Source organism: Columba livia, chromosome 1 (genome assembly GCF_036013475.1).
Source record: "Columba livia isolate bColLiv1 breed racing homer chromosome 1, bColLiv1.pat.W.v2, whole genome shotgun sequence".
In the NCBI taxonomy this organism is placed as follows: domain Eukaryota; kingdom Metazoa; phylum Chordata; class Aves; order Columbiformes; family Columbidae; genus Columba; species Columba livia.
In genome coordinates, this window is record NC_088602.1 from 99,097,414 (window position 1) to 99,117,960 (window position 20,547).

The 20,547-nt window shown below is 36.9% G+C and overlaps 1 protein-coding gene across 11 annotated transcripts in view; it reads left to right on the forward strand.

The window, feature by feature from the left end:
- Positions 1 to 20,547, forward strand: part of CASK (calcium/calmodulin dependent serine protein kinase) — a 210,326-nt gene that overhangs the window by 139,508 nt on the left and 50,271 nt on the right. For all 11 annotated transcript variants that reach the window (XM_065069882.1, XM_065069924.1, XM_065069896.1 and 8 more), the window contains one exon: positions 6,965 to 7,086. In XM_065069882.1, the coding sequence (XP_064925954.1) occupies positions 6,965 to 7,086 (122 nt within the window). The remainder of the gene's footprint in view (positions 1 to 6,964; positions 7,087 to 20,547) is intronic.

Consider the following 20,547-nt stretch of genomic DNA (forward strand, 5'->3'; position numbering starts at 1 on the left):
TCAACTGTTTCAAAACCAACAAATGCAGCCTCTCAAAACACAAGCTCTAAAAAATGGGTGTTTTCCTGCAATGTTTTGAGATGTGTAGGCTAACAGTTCTTCTGTCTTAGGTCAGGGCAGCAACACGTGTCCATGTCTCTATTTCTGATCAAAGTAATGGATTTTTTGGTAGTTGTTTGGTTCACTCTTTTGATCTCACAGGTTGTGGGGGGTGTTATTCCTTGTCCTCCTGTTTCCCTGTCTTGGAATGCCTGTCCAGTAACACAAGAGTGAGAACTCAGTGGATTTTTATATAAAAGTTTTGCAACAGTATTATTTTTATACAGCTGTAGGGGAAAAAAGGGAAGCTCATATAGAGCCTCTGTCACTGATTTTTGGGTTTTGTTTTTGCATAGAGACTTTCTTCAGTAAACTTTCTGACTTATAGGATGTGCTGCCCTCATACTGGTTGGAAGAGGTTTCCATACGTTTTTGCAACGAGGAAGAAAATATCTAAGGAAGTAATAGTGAGGGCCATTCATTTGTTAAAACATTTATTTGTTTAGCTTCATGTGAGTGTGCTAGTTGTAAGGTGCAGGTCTGGTCTGAAAAACAGCGCGTTCTTACTATGTATTTCCTTACCACCACGCTAGTCATATTTGTGGCTAGTTTTACAGTGAGAGATAACTGGGAAAGGGGATTGGCAAACTTTGTGTAAAATCCCGAATATGGAGACAGGAGAAAGCCAGAGCCATGCATACACACAGTGCCCCTGTGCATGCAGAACAAAACAAACTCTATCTTCAAAATCACGCATCAGTTTCTGAGCCCCTGTCCTTCCCTCTTTCTCCTCTTCCCCCTCGCCCCTCCTTTTTTTGTATTTCCATAAATAGCACTCTCCTCTGCGTTCTTGCTCATGTTTAGGAACACTTTATCTCTTGTTTTCTCTTTTTCTTTTTCCCCTTTCTTTAGTCTTTTGCTCTTATAGTTTTTCTTTCCCAAACCTATTTCATTTGGTTTTCTTCTCTATTACATGAATTTCTTTCCCTCTTCATATTCCGTAGGTGTTCTTACCTTCTGTAATTTATTTGTAAATCCCAATACCCTTCCATCACACCAACTGCCTTCTTTCTGCACTTTTACTGTAATCTCCGTAAACCTTTCTAGTTTTCTCCCTATACTTTTCCTGATTGTTTTATATGTATATAAATATATATATGGTGTGTGTGTATGTATATTATTGTAGTCTTAATTGCTTCACTGTAGCGTTCAGAGAACTGGGTACAAGTAGGAGCTTATTTGTAAATTTAGAGAGTGTCTAAACTTGGTTGTTTGGTTTCTGTCTAGGAAGCAAGAGGTCATTAAACACTACATAGCTCAAATTAGAGGTAGATAGAGTCCTTACTTGCCTTTCATTTTAATTACAATGTTGTGTATATATGTGAAACATGTATCTCCCATCCCATTTTGAACTATTATGGGTTAATACACACACATGCTTTGGCTGTCATCTGTGCTTACAGGAATAGATGCTCTGGAATATAGTGAACAGTGAAGAGCAACAAATTACGGTGTGATGTTAGAGGCATCTCAACTCCAGTGATTCTTGTAGATGTGGTTTAAAGTGATGAAGAACATCTGTTGCTGTCCTCAGTTGGTTTTCTCTTAATCTAAGAAGTTACATCAGCACAAGTAGAGGAAAGGTCCTATCTCTGTTAAAGACTCTTTTCTCACCTTTAATGGAAACAGCTTATGTTTAGTATTTTGTTTACAAGACCAAGAGGAAATAGGGGTTTTCTTTCTTACACATTTTTAACTTCTGTCCACTGCTACCAAGGCAAACCTGGCCTTGTATATAACGTGGGCAAAGTGTTTTATAATTATGCTGATATTGAGCCTAGACTTTCATGTTTGGCTGAAGTGAACAGTTTCAAATGTGCATGTAATTGTGATTTGAAAACCTCAGCTGACAGATGCCCCATTATTTACACAGCATTTTGATGTAGTGCTTAATTACCTGATATATTAAACGTTATTAGGCCTTGTGTTTTTAGGGTGTTATAATCAGATGCCAGCAAAGCACAACTACTAGAGGCACCTATTTATGCAGTTGTCGCTAAATAGGTTTTTTGAAGGTGTAAGCGTCACTGGAGTCTTAAAGTAGAAGCAAAGAATCTTTATTTGTTATACATGAAAAATAAAAATAAAATCCATAAAACTTGAATCTCACATTCCAGACTTGGTACAAATAATCTCAATTGTCACTTCACCAGATGTGCTCTATCAAAATCTCACAATATTTATAAGGGCTTTTTTTCATAACTGCACTTTATAACTATGCCCAAAGATTACATGCTTGGTTTTTTAGGAGATTGTATCCAGTGGCGTCATTCAATGATTCTAATATTTGATCTTTCTAACAATTTCTGATAGGGTTTTTTTCTTCTGTCTTTGCTGTATGTGCTAGCCTCAGACCTCTTCATAAACAAAGGGCAGTGTAAATCCTGCCTTCTGAAATGTCTGTGCTTTGAGAGCTGGGATTGTTTCTTATTTTCATTTCCAGCACCTGCACACAAGAAGGCAGCCAAGCGATGAAGTTTGGAGAAATTAGCTTGTGTTGATTGTAGATTGACTGGCATAAGGACTGAATTGTGATGTGTGTGGAATCGCAAATAGTAGCTAGGGTTTAGTCAGTCTCTTAAAAACCACTGTAAAATCCTGAACGTCGTCATTACTTGCCTATTTAAACAACAAAGAGAATGGCTGAAAAGCTGATCCAAATTAAGGTTGTTTATGAGAATGAACAGGATTAGACAGGTTCATGCAGGGAACTTAATTTTTTTATACAATTTTGCAAATCTGTGGGGTTTAGACTTTGTCAGTGTCTCTTTCATAAAAATATGCTGTTATTTTAATGGTTGTTATAAGGTCTTATGCAGAGTCATTTCCTGAAATACTAATTGCAGGAGACTTGTGAAAAGGTCACGGTTTTTTAGTTTTGTATTTAAACAAGGTCAGGCTTACTCTAAGAAGTTTTCATTCCTCAGAAGGGGGTTTATGACTGACCAAGACTTAAAGGGCATTTGTAATCTTCAGTGTTAAAAAAAAATAAAACAAAGAATTCTTTTACCCTTTCTTAGGATGTGTTTGCAGTCAGGATGTCATCTCTGTGCTTTGCAGCAAGATCTGAGTCTTCTCACCTGAACAATCTTTTAGTCATACAGTGCCACAGGTCATTGCTGCATGAAAAGAAGCCAGTAATTCTCTGTACTACCTTCTGCATAAGACAGAAAGTCACTTGTACCTGCCATGTTCGCTGAGCCTAAGAAAAGCAAACTTTTGGGATGTTTTATACTGGACACATATTTCTATTGGAAAATACATAGACAATTCTTGGCTTGCTTTCCTTTAATTATGTTTTATTCTCTTCTTTTCTGGTGAGAAGTAAGGAGCTCCTAATTACCTCTAAAGTTTGGTTTGTCTAGCCAAAGCACCTATTCCAGATTAGAATAGCTAGATGCTAGATTGTAATCACAGCACTATTTTGCCAAAGCTTTGTCTACTTGCAGCTTGATGCATCCGTGTCCGTGCCAATCAGGTGGTATTAAGGGCACTGTATGAGAACTACAAAGACTCTAGAGACATAATTCAGCTGTAAGAGAGAACTATTTCTGAATGGCCGTCTTCAGAAATGAGGTAACAGAACCTGCAGGAAATACCTGTGATAACTTTGACTACACACTGGGTGAAGAAATAATCCCAAGTTATTGCCTTATAAAGCAAGTATGACAAATAATAGATGTGCTTCAGCAAGTAGAAAGCTACTCAGTTCATCTCCATCTTCTTACGAGCAATTTGATAAGAAAAACAAGGTTGTGTGTGTGGCCTGGAATATCACCGCTCACTTGCACACTGAGCATGTATGTGCAATTATAGCAGGATCCAGTGTTACTACAATCTTCTCCCAGAACCAGAGATTAAATTCTATTTCTAGAGGATACAAGCTTTAGTTATAAATATCAAGTGCTTTTACATTTTCCCTAAAGCCTAGAAATTTAGCTTGAATATGATAGAATATTAATCTTTTTGGGGACAGGTGTGCTGTAAAGGTTGGTTAATATTATTTTATGTGCTCTCTTTTATCTGAATGTATAACTCTTCGGAAAGGTACTCTTGGACTTTTAACTAGATGTCTGTAACAGAGAGTTTAGATGTTCACAAAAATGCCTGTAGTGTTGTTCTGTCACTCTTTTTTTGCAAGAACCTGCTGTTGCTATATTGCTATAATGGTATGCCATTTTCTCATGCGGGTGTATGTTATTTGTAAATGCATGAAAGACACAGCAGTAGATACAGCATAAGATCATAGGTAAAAAACAAAACAACAACAGACAAGGTAGAAGTGTGATTCTGAGTGATTAGCGAAGTCACTGTCAGAACTTCAGATCACTGATTTCAAGGATATTCTTCGAAACTCTCTTTTATAGCTGTCTATTCAATGCAACCAATTGACAGGAGAAAAAAGTCCTAATGAGCAAAGCTTAGTGTTTTGGAATTCCCAGATATTCAAAAGGCTATTGAGATGCAAATATTAGAAAAGAGTAGCTTAATTTCTATTTGAAAGGCCTCAACATATTCTACAAAATAAAATTCCCCAAGTAAATAATACTGTCAAAAAAATAATGTGGTGGGCCAGAGCTTTACAATAACTTAGCACTGCAGACAACTTTGAACAGACTTCTCATTGGTTCTGGTTTTGGCTCATGTTTTAATGGTTATGAGCAACATTGAGCAGTGCCAGATATCCAAGCCTATGAAGCAAATCTTGTCTTGAGTTTTCCTTAAAATAAACACTCCATGTACACAGAAAGGGCTTTGAACCCAGAAAGCAAAAAATTTGCTATAAAATAATTAGTTTAAACTCTTAGCATGACAGGAATAGAAAGAAAAGAGAATTCTAGCAAATTTCCTTCTGCCAAAGGCATCCTGGAAAGCCAAGCACTTTCCTTCAGGCTTGAAGATCTCTAAGTTCATCAACCTTTGACATACTGAAAATGTTAAAAGAAACTCAGTGCAGTCCCTTTCAGGTCTCTAGGTGATGTTTTTCTTCCACGCCTTTGAGGCTTAGCTGTGATCTCTCCACGCTCTTACCAGCAGATTCCTGGTCCCTGTATGTTCACAGGTTTCCTGCTGTGTCTGCCAGTGCAGAAGCTGTGGTGCAAGCAGAGGAATATGGACAGTTCTTTTCAGCCGACCGTGCTTACCCATTATCAAAGACAGAGCAGTTTTTTTCCCTTCTTCGGTGCACCTGACCCCATATACAGCAACTACGATAAGGCTAACCATTAGTTTTATTTGCTGATCACCCACCACTTTTTTAAAGGAACATAAATTAATACATGAGTTGGAAATAAGTAGTCAGACACATCTAATGGGAGGGGACTAAGAAGTCTTATTGCTCCTGAGCCATGAGTTGTGAGGGGAACACAGTGGTTCTTTTTGGTGTACAAGGAACTGTGAGGAGAATCCTAGGTTGAGATTTGTACTAAATGCAATGCAAGAGTTTCTAGACTTGTACCTTATTTGTCCTTCTAAGTCATGAGGTCACAACTCTGGTATAGTAGTTTTTGTGTATTTTGTTATGTTTCTTCCAGTTTTTCGAAGTTTTCAGAGAAATAACTGAATTTACCTTGTTTTCTTTATGTGGTGAAGAGGGGCTTGGGGTTTTTTTGTTTGTTTTTATTACGTTCTGAAAATACAAGAGATTACAAAAGGGCTTGACTTAAGGAAGGCTGGTAAGAATTGTTCATACAGCAAGACTGGAATTTCAAGAAATATAGCAATTTTTTAGATATTATCTATCTTGACAAAAGGACACTGGCAAATGAATAAGTAAACAGAATAAACGTATTAAGGAAAAATTACTGAAATGCAAACTGTGTAGAATTCCGCATCCAGAATTAAGAATTTATTTATGAGCATGCATTCATCAGTTCAGTGTCTGACACCAGCATTTTCACAGACTGACACTGAATATGTACTATCTTTCCCCATCTTTATGCCACTGTGGACACACTTGAAGACATGGGCACTGGGTATTTAGATAAGCTAAAGTTAGCATTCTAGTAATGCAAACAAGTGGCAGCCACCACTGATGTCTGATTTTTAAAACAAGTTGATCAAGAAGGAACTAATATGGGCTGGTTTACTATGGGTTTGTATTGTGTTTCTGTATCCTCCCTGCTGTGAGTTCAGCTCTCCTCATGGACTTTCACCTTCCATAATGCCTTCTGTTTCTGCTTGTTGTTCCCATATCTCTCATTTCTGTTTTCACCCTATGCTATATAAAAATCATCCTCATTATCCTATGACCCAAGACAATCCACCGGTCAAAAGGAAGCAAGTGCTATAATTGGATCTGAGATAACCAGGAAAGCAGAACAAACACCAGAGTTCATGTTACAGCCTTTTTTTCTCCTCCAGAGGACACAGCAATCTGGTCTTTCTCTCTCTTCCCTTGTCTATCCAGATGCTGATTTTAGAATTTGTGAGTGTGTTGATTCTTTCAATTTTTTGCTCATTTGCAATATGTATTTGGAATTGGCCAGCAGTTCAAAATGTGAAAAAGGGGAAGGTTGGGGTGAGAATGGGGAGGACAGGCAGTTGGGCAGATAATGCAAGTGACTTTATAATGTATCATTGGAAACAAGGCTAAAATAGAACAAAGCTAAGCTTAGTAGAACAGGTTTTAACCTCTTTTCAGTTAAATAATTTCTTACATATAATCACACTATATATGGTCACTGTCAATATATGTAAAGTTTATTCAGTGAGTTTTCGTGTAAAGACGTCAGCTTTTTAAAGTTCCTGTTCTGGTTGTACCATATGGAGTGACAGTTCCCTTTCCCAAAATTCCGTTTACCACCAGTCTTTGCTTCATTGATTTGTATTCTTTCTTTTTTTTCCCCTATTTATTGCCCCATAGGAGCAGTCTCGCAGGTGCTGGACAGCCTGGAAGAAATTCATGCACTTACAGACTGCAGTGAAAAAGACTTAGATTTCCTTCACAGTGTTTTCCAGGATCAGCATCTTCACACGCTACTAGATGTAAGTTTTCTGTGATAAACAATTTGAATACATTTCTGTATCTGTTCATTGGCTATAATTTTGTTTTATCCTGAATATACTCTTTTGTTTTTCTTTCATACCAAGATGGATTAATTTAGTTGTGAAATCAACTAGCACTTTACACAAAAATACATTCTAGGACTATATTTACACAATAACTTAGAATATGTAAAGGGTTAAAAACTTGGTTTGAATTAATAGCTTTGCTTTAAGATAATTTATCAGAGTAGGTTTTTATGTATGTATAAGGGCTGGATCTTATTTTTTATTTTAACTGAATTGTATCTTTGTGACTGTAGAGACTCATTCATTTTTTATTATTTTTAAGTAATGTAATAATTTCAGACCAGTTCTATGGATCTTCTTACAAGTATGACAATTTTTTGTGCAAAACACCTAGGTGTGCTTGTTCCTCTCCTACACTTCAACACAGCATGTAATAGCCTTGGTCATTTAAATCTGTATTATTTTATGGTCCATGAGAGCTATTACTGCATAAGACAGCAGTGGGTGTTCCACAGGAAAGTGTGCAAACATTACAACACTGGAAGACACAGGTTAATGCCTCCTGGCAAGCATAATCCGGATCTGGTTCCAGTTTCTTCACTATCTGTTAGCCTAGTGCACTTTCTGGCTACATGTACAGATCAACTGTGATGTCGGGTGGTTCATAGATGTTTGGTTTCTTTTTTTTCCTTCAGAAAACTAAAGCGTTCTGGTTTGCAAAAACAATTTTGAAAAGCAAGTAGTCTGGTGTTTGACAGGAAAAATGCTTGCATACTACTTATCTTTCTGTGCCTTGAAGACTTCCTGTTCTCAAAATGTTCTTATTATCTTGTCACATGCAGAAATCCTGTTTATGTTTCCCAAGTTTTTTAACTAAGCAGGCCTAATAAGGCAATACATTATACTTTCTCGAAAATTGTATGCATTTGGGAGAACATATAGTTTTTAGGTAGATGTATTTGCTGAACTTCAGCTCTGAAAAAACAGGGACCTTCAGCATCACTGCAGAGGTGTACATTCTGTCCCTCACATCGAATGCCAAGACCTTAATGGAAGAACAAATTCAAAAGCTTATCATGCTGTCAATGACTTCTGCGTCTACACAGTGTTGAGGTCTAAAATAAAGGTCAAAAAGAAGCAGAAGAAACTTTCCCTGATTTGTTCTGGTACGTATAGACACTTCGTATTGAAGACAGAGGGCTTGCTTTCAGACTTTTTCTAAAGCAGCCTGCGCTTTCCACTGAGAAAAAACTCATGATGGAACCAAATCCAGAGGCATAGGCTATGTCCACATTAGCAAGTACTACAACATAACAATAGCAGATCTGTAGAGGAAAGCAGCTGAGACTGGGGAGCCAGTGTCAACAATTCTGTGTATTCTGAGTGCTTTTACTTTATACTACCTTATACTTCAGTCCTGTGGACTGAATAACCACTGGTAGGTGAACAGCATCTTATTCTGATTTAGCATTGAGAATAAATGTGCTTTGGTAACACTGTACTATGAAAAATTAAGAATGGTAAGTGGGCATAATCAGAAGATTTATTTCAAAAATGGACTCCTGAATCAAACCAAAACACCTGTGTGACTATATAGATGATGACCATTTTATTACTATGTCTTGAATTTAATAGATTGGATACCTCGGTGAATAACACAAATCTAACAAGATGTCTTTGCTTTTTACCCAATGAAAGACATACAGGAATAAGAGTAATTTCAGCTACCTGATCTGCAGGTAGTTTGTTATGGTTGTAAAAACTTAAAAGAATTTCTGAAAAATTGTTGAATGCTTTAGTTCCTATATGCGGTTTTGCAAGGGTGTGATCTGAATATAAATGGTGCCGTAGTACCTTTGGTGTCCAAACTCTTTAAAATGTAGTAGATGATCTGTACTCTTCTTATAGTTTTTTTAGTGATTGATGAATAGTGGGCGACGTGGATTCTATGCATCTCTCTAGTTTAAAGGATTCAAATCCACACATATGTCCTTCCAGAAGAGGACCCACCTGCAAGGTTCTGAACTGGCCTGTATGGGAACATACGCCTTCTGGTAAAGCTTCCCCACAACGTAGCTGCCTGTATGACTTGAGAGACCAGAGACAGTGAGCTGTTAAGTGATGAAGGCATTGCTCTGGCACAAGACTACAGTTCTAATCTTTGTTCTTGATAACTGTTTATGCATTTTACATTAAACAGTCATTGGATAAAATCATGTGAAGCACGCAGGAAGAAGGGATTAGGAGTTCATTACTTTCCTGAATTGCATCTCCTGCAATTCGTCTTGCAATTTGCATTATAATATGAATCTTTTTTTTCCCGGTCTAAGTTCACCTAGCTTGTGTTCCAGATTCTTAAATTGCTCTTCTTCTTATATTGCATGCTGCAGTATAGAAAGGTGATCAGATAATATGAACAAGAAATAAAGATCTGGACAGGAAGACAGTAATGAGTATAATAATAAGAAACCAAATACTTGTGTCACTCATGCAGGAAGGTTTTAGATATTTATTAACCTTTGTTATGTTGTCATATAAATTCTTGGGCTTTGGTAAACCAGATGGCCTTTAGTTTAAGTATTTTGCTCTATGACTGGTCTACCAGACATTAACTCATACTTCTGCAATGCTTTTGCTTTTTTCTGTTCTTTACAGTGCTAGTCTGGTTCATAGTACTTCATTAATGATCTAATATTTCTGTAATGCTCTGCTGTAGCCTTTTAAACAGGAAAAAACTGCAATGAATTCATACTATTTTGCCGTTCTTTTCTTTAAAAGTCATAGTCATTATCTTAGACAGAAAGGGATACATTTAAATGTACACTATAATAATGAATTTGTGAGAATAAAACACTATCAAAAAGCATTTTAGTTTTATTATGCTATGTGGAAGAGGAGGGATGATAGAATCTTCCCAAATATACCTTTATTAGAATAATACAAAATAAAATTCTAAAATATTGCAGTGTCATGAAATACGTATTTGAAAGACTGAAGCATTATTTGAAAGTGTAGCTTTTTTCTTTTAGTAACCTAGTGGGAGATTGATTTCTGTTTATGCATTGATACTATTCCAGTTTCTCTCAGGATTCTGAAACAATCATCAGTTGTACTTGGATGAAGTTCTGTCAGGGAAACTGTTTATTCCTCTCAATATTCGGGGTTTACGAGGTCACTAGAATACGTCACCTGTAAAGCATTGTATTCCACTCTGTAGGAATTTTATAATCTGTTGTGGCATTTTGGCTGTCACTTTGCGTTAAAACTGCTGTTTCCTCTTCCTTGGCCTTTTTCTACAGTTAAATTTGTTCTCATGATCCTACTCTTTCTCAAGAGTTATCCTTATTTTTAGATTATGCACATGATGATAGCTCACTCCTGCTGCTGAAATACCTTCTTTTGCTTCTGAACTTTTTCTGAAATCAAAAAAAGGAAAGGACAATCTTTGTGTTAAGAGTGCAAGTTATCCATGTGTTGTTTTCTTCAGGTAATTATAGATCACAAAATAGAAGTCTTCTTTCTCAGTAATTCGTTAACTTAGATGTTATGAGGATAGGCACCTCTGACCACCATGGAAAGCGATCATCCCACCAGTTGTTTTTAGTCAATTCATCTGTTTAGTCAATTCATCTGTTTAGATAGCCATCTTGAGACTGTCTTCTACTTTACTTGGGTGCCAAAGATGTTCAAAACAAGGGGGGCAAAAGGTGCCAAATACTTACAAAGTAATTGATATTCACTCTGGGCCAAATCCTGCAATATACCAGGATATCCTGATGTGGGCTTACTGAATAGTTTCGTTTTGTGATTTTTTTTTCATAATTTTGTAGAATTCCTCTATTGTGTTAAGTGTGGTTTTCCTGTACAAAAGTTACACAATTCATTATTAAAAACTTAAGTTTATTTACTGAGGAGAACAAAGAAAAGGGCCTTCTAGAAACAGACATTTAGAAATATTTACTACCTTAAAAATGCATTGTTTAATAATTGATCTTTCTTGTAAAGTAAAAGCGTAATTTTGGGTTGGACAGATCTTATTTTTTTCTCACTTCTGATAGAAAAGTGATGATCAAAATTTTGTTGAATGCTGTAGGACATTCCCATGTGTGACTTGGAACTGTCTGGGTTTATTCCTACCCAAAGCTTTATAGATCGTTTAATTCTGGTATCCAGTTTATATCAAAAAGAATGTAATAAAGTTAAGTAAAGGATATAAATAACTTTATGGGAAACAGAGCTAAATTTAAATAGTGAAGCAGCTTTTTATTACCACTGACAGATTTTCAGAAGCCTTATCAAATGCTTTGAGTAAGACTTTTTCATTGACTTCTATGAAAGAGATCCTGGGAGACATTGCTGTATTATGTCAGCAATACTGATAAATAAGTTTGAAATAAGTGTGAAGAGGTTACCAGTTCTGGAGACATTGGTGTTTGGCTATTTTCTGTATCGTGACAAAAGATTTTACTTTAATGATTATTTGTTTCGAACAGTATACTGGTCTTCAGGGCTGTACCTAATGGGGAAGGTCCTTACATCTTGGTGTATCAAAGAAAGCAAAGTTTGCTAAAAAGTAAACCCAGAGGCTGCTATTTTATGTAGCTGCCTACACCGAAGGAGACAAGGAATCTTTCTTCTGTTGAGTCAAGTAGTTAGTCACCCCTTCAGGGACGCTTTCTGTGGGTGATTCTGAATGCAGATGTCGTTTGATTTACAAGTGAGATTTTTGCTCAGCAGGAGAACAATATCAGCTTTTGTGTCCCAGGGGCCTCTCTGTGCTGCTGGCATTGTCTGCATCTGTCTGTCCTGAGTCAGATGGTTCCCTAGGCTATCTTTTGGCTGTTAATTTAAGAAGTTCGTTACATTATTTTCATAGATGGATTCGCTAAGGTAAGTGTTGTTCTTTCTGCAAGTATGTGTGCCTTAGAAGCGTTATAAACTTCCTTCAAAGTCTATTTTACCTTTTGCTGGCATAGCGCATTATACGTGTACATTTTTAACTAAATGAGATTTAAAACATTTTGGACTAGCTATATGTGTCGTGTCTATATGTGTAGCCACTTCTTCCCTTTAGAGTTTAATTTACATTCCTAGTCCATATATTTAAGGTATACTGATGTTTCAAGAGAATCTGGTTTTTATAAAAGTCTGTTATCTTCTGCTAATGGTAATGTTTCAAAGGAACAAGCATCTGTGCACACTTCGGAGTTCCCTTAGTGTTTCTTTTGAACTCAGTCATCCAAACAGATTTGGTCCTGAAGTCCAGACTTTTATGGAAACATATTTTCTCTTTTGCTAGAAAGAATGTTCTTGGGACCTCAGTTTAGCCTCTTACATGGTTGGCTAAAGCTTTCTACTGGATCTGTTTTGATTTGTTCTGTTTACCCTCTCAGTGTTGGATGTTGGCACAGTAAATTTGTCTTTTGTAAAAGCATCAGTTATTCAGCTGTGTCCAGCCATGGCTGATGCTATAGTTCTCTATTTGAAAATGTTTTAAACTCTTCATACATTCATCCCTGATTTGCTGTTTTGTGAGCAAAGTATGCTAAATTAAAAATTTTATTTTAAACTTTGGGGGGAAAAAAAATGCAAAACAGGAGACATTTTAATTTCCATCTTCAGGTTGCTTTCATTGCCTTCTTTCTTTCTTTTAAATGATTAATAGACTGGTGGAATATCTATCATATGATATAGAAAAGAAAACCAGCAGCTGTCTGTAAAAAGCTAAAATATTTCTATGAATCATCTGATTTTTCTATGTTTTGATTTGAATAAGAATGGCTTTCTATGTGAATCACATAGTGTGGTTCAAGATTTTGGATCACCATTGGTCATTACCCTCTTGAATACTGAACATGAATGTGCTTCTTTCGCAAAAACAGATCAGAAAGTATATGTGTGCTAGATGTCTTGCTAAACTCCCTCAGTTATCATATGTGAAATGATCCTTTCTCATTTTTAAAACACCCTTTTTTCCTATTTTTTAATTATCCTTTGATATGTTTGTAAGAAAAAAGCAAATGGAAAATATTTGTTAAAAAAAAAAAAAGAAAAAGAAATTATGTTGGCAGGAAAGCACCTTGCTATTTGGGGAACCAAATCTGGCTTTTATCCCAGTCCAGCAGAGGCAGCATGTTCAGCCCCAGGGAGTGGGAGGGACAGTCTCTCACGCTGCAATGGAAACTCCTTTCCCAAGTACTGTAGAAGAACAATGACCAAATCCTTAGGGAGAACTCATTGAAGAATTCTTTCAGCAGGTGGGCTGGATCATCATCACCAGTGAAGTAGGCTTTTTCTCTAAAAGGTAACTTTTCTGGAAGGCGATATCTGAAAGCAGAGCCTGTTCTAGAATTTCTGCTGCATTATTTCCTAATCGTTCTCGAAAATCCCTTCCGTTTTCAACTTCCTTCATATCTTTGCATTTCATTTTCAGTCTTCCTGGGATATGTAGATCACTGTGCTAGTTGGCATCATTGTTTTCTTGTTCTACCTGTTTCTCTGTCTCACCATTTTTTACAGAGATTTTGTCTTATATTTAATCTTCTGAGCAGAAATTATTTTTATTCCATGTTGTTATAATATTTATGTAACACTGATATATGACTGAGACTCTTAAACACAAGGCTAATACAAATAAGAGCCAACAGTGACTTCTATATTGGTTAAGATTCATTTTTGAGAAATTTATGTATCTACCACTTTCCAACAATGCAAAATTCTGGTTTGGATTGCATGACGCTGTCATAGATAGTTGCTTTGTCACGTTTTAACCTATTTTCTTTCTAACTAATATTCTGTCATTTCTGAGTATATGTATAAGCATAGTACTGATGCGTTGAATCATCAGTGAAATTCAGCTTAATAAACTATGTACTTTAAATTAGGCTTGTACTATTTAGCCCATTCCTCTTGGCCTTGTGTCATCTTCTCTGTGTCAATGGTGTGTCATTGTGAGTGTGTGTGCAGGAGTGTGTTTGTGTCTGTGTGCAGCAACAGATTTCAAAAACATAAATCAGGAGACATTTTTTAGTACGTATAATTTAAGATTCCCTTGCTTACAGTGTATTTTTATGTACTGGGTCCTGATCTGTCAAAGAACAGTAGAATTTTATTTCTGACTCTTGTAAAACACTTAATTAACTTCACTAATATTATTTTGAGGTTAAAATTATCGTTTTCACATTTTACTTGCTACGTTTTCTTCATTTATTTTTATGTTGAGTGTAGTTCAAGTTAATTCCTTTTAAACCGTAAGGGCTACTTGTTGGTTTGGGGTTTTTTCCCTATAAAACTTCAGCTTCTCAGATTTATTATTTCTCCAGAAGCCTGGAACTAACTCTGAGAAATGACAAAAATAGAGAAATGCCACAGCACCTGGGATGCAGTCCACAAATCCTGAATAACACTTCCACTTTTTTTTTTTTTGCTACTGGGAGCAGAATAATATTTCAGTGTACACTTAATTTACATTAAAATACTCAAAGGCAATGTTGTAGCAGCCCAGTAAGCTATGCTTCAAGTCAGTCAGGCCTCACTGCCTCCTATTTCCAGTTATTCAAGTAGTTGGCTAGTCCATGTTGACTGTTCTTTGTATTAATACTAATGAGCTCCTTGCAGTATATTTTTATTGTTACTATATCATTACAAAAAATCTGTGTGGATAGGGAGAAACAAAAATGGTTGTAACTCCAATATTAACACCTCCTGGTGCAAGATATGTGCTCAACGTCACAAAGCATGTGAGAAGCTGTGTTCTTTGCCAACCCTCTGTAATCATTGTGGATTTAACTAGTTTTATATGGATTCTCTGTCCCTCTAATGAGGTTCATGATCATTAGCATCCTTTTCTTCAAGATGGTGATCTAACCCTGAAGAGTTTATTCAAACGAATGAAGCCTGTTTAGGCCTAACCTGAGTCTATAGTTACTGCTAGAAGTCATTAATCCATGTTGGAAGTTTGGGGGCAAATAGGGGCAAAGGTTATTCTGTGGGGTGTATCAAGGCCTTGTCCATGTAACGTGACTTTTTTTTTTTTTTCTAGCAATTCCTGTGTTGAGGGATTAGTTTTCTCTGGTTCTTCTAGAATCACAGAATCATTTAGGTTGAAAAAGAACTTTGAGCTCATAGAGTCCAACCATTATAACCTAACACTGCGAAGTCCACCACTAAACCATGTCCCTGAGTGCCACATCTACACATCTTCTAAACACATCCAGGGATAGTGACTCCACCGCTTCCCTAGGCAGCCTGTTCTAATGCCTGACAACCCTTTCCGTGAATAATTTTTTCCTAATATCCGATCTGGACCTTCCCTGGTGCAACTTGAGGCCATTTCCTCTTGTCCTGTCGCTTGTTACTGGGGAGAAGAGACCAGCACCCTCTATGTTACAACCTCCTTTCAGGTAGTTGTAGACAGCGATCAGGTCTCCCCTCAGCCTCCTTTTCTCCAGGCTGAACAGCCCCAGTTCCCTCAGCTGCTCCTCATCAGACTTGTGCCCCAGACCCCTCACCAGCTTCGTTGCCCTTCTCTGAACTCTCTCCAGCATCTCAGTGCCTTTTATGCTTACTTTTACCTGATTGGCTGCTTGGTGTCACCTTTGAAAGGTGGTTTGCCTTAGTTTTTTTTAATATCAGTTTCAATTTGATATCTGATGCAGCAAAAATAATTCACTATGTTATTGAAATAAAGGGATTTTTGTGTCCTTGAAATTACAAATGTGTTAAAGTACCTTGTGAAGTAGTGGTCTAAGCCCATGTCTTTCACAACAGTACTACTGGTACATTCTGGCGTGAGAGTGGGTTTTTTTTTTATTAGAACCACTGAATTTCATTGTGTTGATTTTCCAACTGTTATGCTAGTTTTCTTGGTACTGATGTGTGCAAAGCAGTACCTTTATCTCACCCTAGTTTTACTTCTTTCATGTTTCTAAAAGAAGTTGAAAAGTTTGCAAAGTGAACAGAGAAAAATCTGGTTTGTGATACAGGAATGGAGTTGAGACCCCTCCACAAAAAAAGTGGCTGGAGGAACTCGTGGCAGAGAGTTTCTGAAATAGGAAAAGATTAGATGGTATACTGAAGATGTCTTGTAGAGTGTAGTGGAGGACTGAAAGGTACCCTGGATGACTGCAGCAGAAATTGAAGAGTTCTCACCTCCTTTGAGGAGGTAAGAAAATATCTTAGTCAGTCTACTTAAATCTAAATAATCTTTGCTTTGTCACTCTGGTTTTGAAGTGTAGCATGTATTTATTTAAGATTATTCAATTTCAGGCTTTGCTTAGCACACTTTCCAATTTGAGAGAACATATGTTTACCTACATGTGTCACATAAGATGTAGAATTTTGCTACATTTGCAACCTCTTCCTCTTTGGCAAGCTATGCACATGTACTGTCTGGCATCTCTTTTAGCATCTGCTATCACAGCAGCTTCTGTAGTCAATACAATTTTTATGATGAGTATTAATATGGGGTTTTCTAAAAATATGAGACAAATTTCTAGGTTAGAGTCCTAATTTATAGTAAAATATCATACTGCTAATGGAGTCTAGATTCATTATACATGAATGAGACATTTAGAGGCACTTAAAATTAAATAGAAGGAAATAATGTCTTGTGTGATTTTGAGGAGTAGCACATGACTGTTTATTATCAGTAACTCCGTGACACCAAAAAAACAAAACAAACAAAAAACACGAAGCAAATCAAGAGGCCCAATTTGAAAGGGTGGTTGTGGAAATAAATAAAGACAAAAAACGCACACAGCCTGCAGTTTATTTTATGAGAATATAGTCCTTTCCTCAGCTATTTTACCTCTGAACTGTGGAGTCTTTAAATTTACACAGTAAATGCATAGTACATCGTAGTTTCTGCTAAAAAGGCATACATTCTACAGCAGAGCTAAAATTTGTTCGTAGCTCACATCTGCTGAAGGTAAAAAGTCAGCCCCTTGCAAAGAAATAGAACATACAACTCAGATGTTACCAAACATCTTGACACTTGATCTTGTGGTCTGAACCAGTTTAAGTGTGTCTTTGAATCTGCTTTTAACTATACCAGTTTAAAAACTAAAATTAGATCAAAGATTTATGTAGAACAACCTGTGAAAATATTTTATGTTCTATGAAGACTGCAGAAAGCAATGTGCCATGAAATATGCATAAGTAGAAATATTTCCTGTATCGTTTTAAAAGCTAGAATCGCTGCTTGTCCAAACTAGCAGTATAAGAACTGCAGTTTAAAAATGGTTACACCCAGATACATAAGCACAGTGAATTTAGCATATGGAGCTCCAGAGGTTTGTTCAGTCCTAGTTTCAGATTGAATTTTGTGTGATTTCCCCACAGTTCCTGACTGCTTGCAGTTTCACTACAGGATTGTAACCTGTTGAGGGAGTTTAAACTTGGATGTATTTTTGCTTTTTTAAGTTTTGTTCAAAAAATTCATACAACAGATATCCCAACCTTTAGCTACGTAACAGAATAGAAATACTTTTCAGTGCTCCATACCTCAACATTTCATTGCCCTGGTGTTTCCAAAGCAAGCAAAATATGTCAATGCAGGATTTAGATGATAAAATATTGAGTGGTAACACACGTAATGGCACTTGGCATCTCTGCCTATTGCCAACTCTGGCAAAGGACTGTGTGCTTTCCTTCCAGCTGCCATATAACCAAATTGCTACCAGTAGACAGACCCTGTGAAGGCAACGAGGAGGATTTCTTTCTGGGTTTCTTTTTACCCCTTGGATTACTACAAAGGCGCTGCATACACAGTCCTGTGGCTGTGCACTTCTCAGGAATGTGTTTTCCCTCTGAAAGGAAACCTGCAATCATTTCACACCTTCTGTCCTTTATTGTATATTCATCATCCGTAGAATGAACCTCAATCATTTGTGCTTTACTAAGATACTGTTCTGACAACTCAGTAGGGCCACATCTGACAGACAGTTTTTGTTGTCAAACATAGCAAGACGAAGGGTCAAGGAGTTTTTTGCTAGCAGTTCTTGAACTAGATGCATTAATGGATTTCCTCTTTCTCCAGTGGTAAGGCACTAAACACCAAGAAACATGTGGTATCTTGTGTGCATCAGAAGTGTGGTCATTAACAACCTGCTAACATTTATTAAACATTTTTCAGTTGTCGTTTATCCTTGATGTGTCAGGTTTGCTTGGCCAGAATTTCAGGTTTCGTGTATGTGATACAATGAAATTTATCGTTCTTACTCTCTAGAAGACAACTGTTTGCCAATCAAGTGCAGTGGGAATTGAACTAATACACAGAGAAAAATGTTTTGCCCAGTTTGGTTGGGTTTCCTTTCTTCCTCCCCCTAAAAGTTAGGTTCTTGATTTAAAATAAAGCAAGTGAAGAAACCCAAATGTGGAATTGTCCCAAAAAAAAAAGGAAGCAGGCTGGAGTAAAAGTTAAAATTCCATAGGGTTGATTGAGTTTACCTGGCACCATTTTTTCGTGCCTGTTGTTGTAGGTAAAGGCTTAAGAAAATCTGGTATTATGTTCGTTCTGACACAGGTAGCAACACGAGTCTCTGTTCTACAAGTTATGAATACATAAGAAAACACATGACTTTTAAAAACAAATTACACTTGGCCTACATTTTGCCAGTTGAAGTTCCTTTAAAACGTAAAAGAATGTGTATTTCAGTTCTATCACATAAATAATCAAAATTAAAGTGAAATTTGGGGTTCTCTTTGCTACTATAAGGTGGGGTTTTTTTACATAAAAGATAATTTATGTGTTGCATGAATGTGAATATGTAGAAAGAAACTGAGTATTTCAAATGAGCATAGCCTCTGTCAGGGTTACTGAAAGTCTTTAGTGCTTGAAGTAACAAGCAGCAATGATGACAGCTGTCTGTTCTGTGGAATAACAGAAGCAAACTGTTGTCTGTTCAGACAGAATTCATGTACTGCTTCAGACTGTCTTGTTCTGTGAATACTGTGTCAGGGAAATCTCCATTTTAGCTGATAAACTCCTTCCTCAAACCTTGTATTAAAGTAGTTTTGTTCCCAGTTTAATTGCACAACAGTCACCATATAAGGAACTTGGATGCAAAGATTGATCATATTCCTATTCTACAATAAGCATATCACACAGAAAAAAGTTTGAATATGGAGAGGGCTGTAACCTGTGATGCTTAAGAGCTCACAAAGTAGGGTCTTAAACATGCTTCAGGGATGGGCTATAATGTGCTGTAGAATCATGCTGGGAAATGCATGTGAGGTCACTGATGCTAAAATGGTAACAGCGAGCTTCAGGCACAGTTCTTAAACAAAAACAAAAACAGGGGGTTTAAAAGAACAAACTGTCTTTAAACAAAGTTGAAGATAAAGTCCCTGCTGACGGTGACCTTGTTATTCAGTGTGTTTTCCAGCCGGATTTGTTGGCTTCAGGGAAGTGTTTCCTTGAGAGTGTAGAATCCTGAGGAAAGAGACACCCATTTTGCATGGAAAAGGAGATGTGGAACAGAACTGGCAGAAGAAAGAATGAAGTGGTTTATCAGTTATCTCACTGATTCTTTAATTTTAGTGCATCTTTGTTATTGCTGCTTTTGGATATAATTTCATTCAGCAGGTCATAGATTTCTTTCAGACTTGCAGCACATGAAACCTCTGGGGTAAATGGAGTGCCACAATAGGGAGCTGTGGAAGGTAACAGAGCAGCAAGCCTACTTGTTAGTAAATGTTGCTGTGCAAGGGGCAGCACCTCCACCCAAGAATTTTTAGATGGTACAAAAACCTAAAAGTGATGAAAAACAGTCCTCTGATATCACTATGTTGTATATGATTATATTGTCCAGAAAGCAAAAGTCAGATATATAAGGACATGTTTTAATAATTATTTCTAGATGTTTCAAGGATTTGATATTTGAGGTTATCAACCCAGTTATCTGTCTGTCTGAATTATAACTGAATCCTCACAGAATGTGTGTTTGTGTTGAAAGATCCTGGGATTTTGTGCTCTAGCAGTTCCGTGGCTCTTGTTTTAACAAAGGGTTTCTCGTTTGCATCTCAGAAACTTCCAGATTTTGGATAGGTAAAATGCTTACTTATTTCAGACCAGGCAGCAAGGCTGAATTTCTACTAGTTGTGATGTCTACGACATTGAATTAGACGTTGTGCTCGGACAGTATTCTGACTCCTCTTACAGGAAACAGTTAAAAAGGAATTTCTGCACATCTGAAAAACTAGTCAGAAGAGAAGAGTTTGTTTTGTCTCGCCTGCCTGATTGTGGATTAGGCTTTGAGCTGTTTGCCTTTAAATATCAGAAGAAACGAGTTCCCTTTACAGAAGTAGAAGACAAAAAGTCTGGACTTCTACAAAAAAAGCTGGTCAACTGATAGTGACACTACTTGATTTGCTGTGGGTATTCTCTTCATAGCATTTCTGTTCTAGCATGCAAAATTTATAGTAAAACTTGTC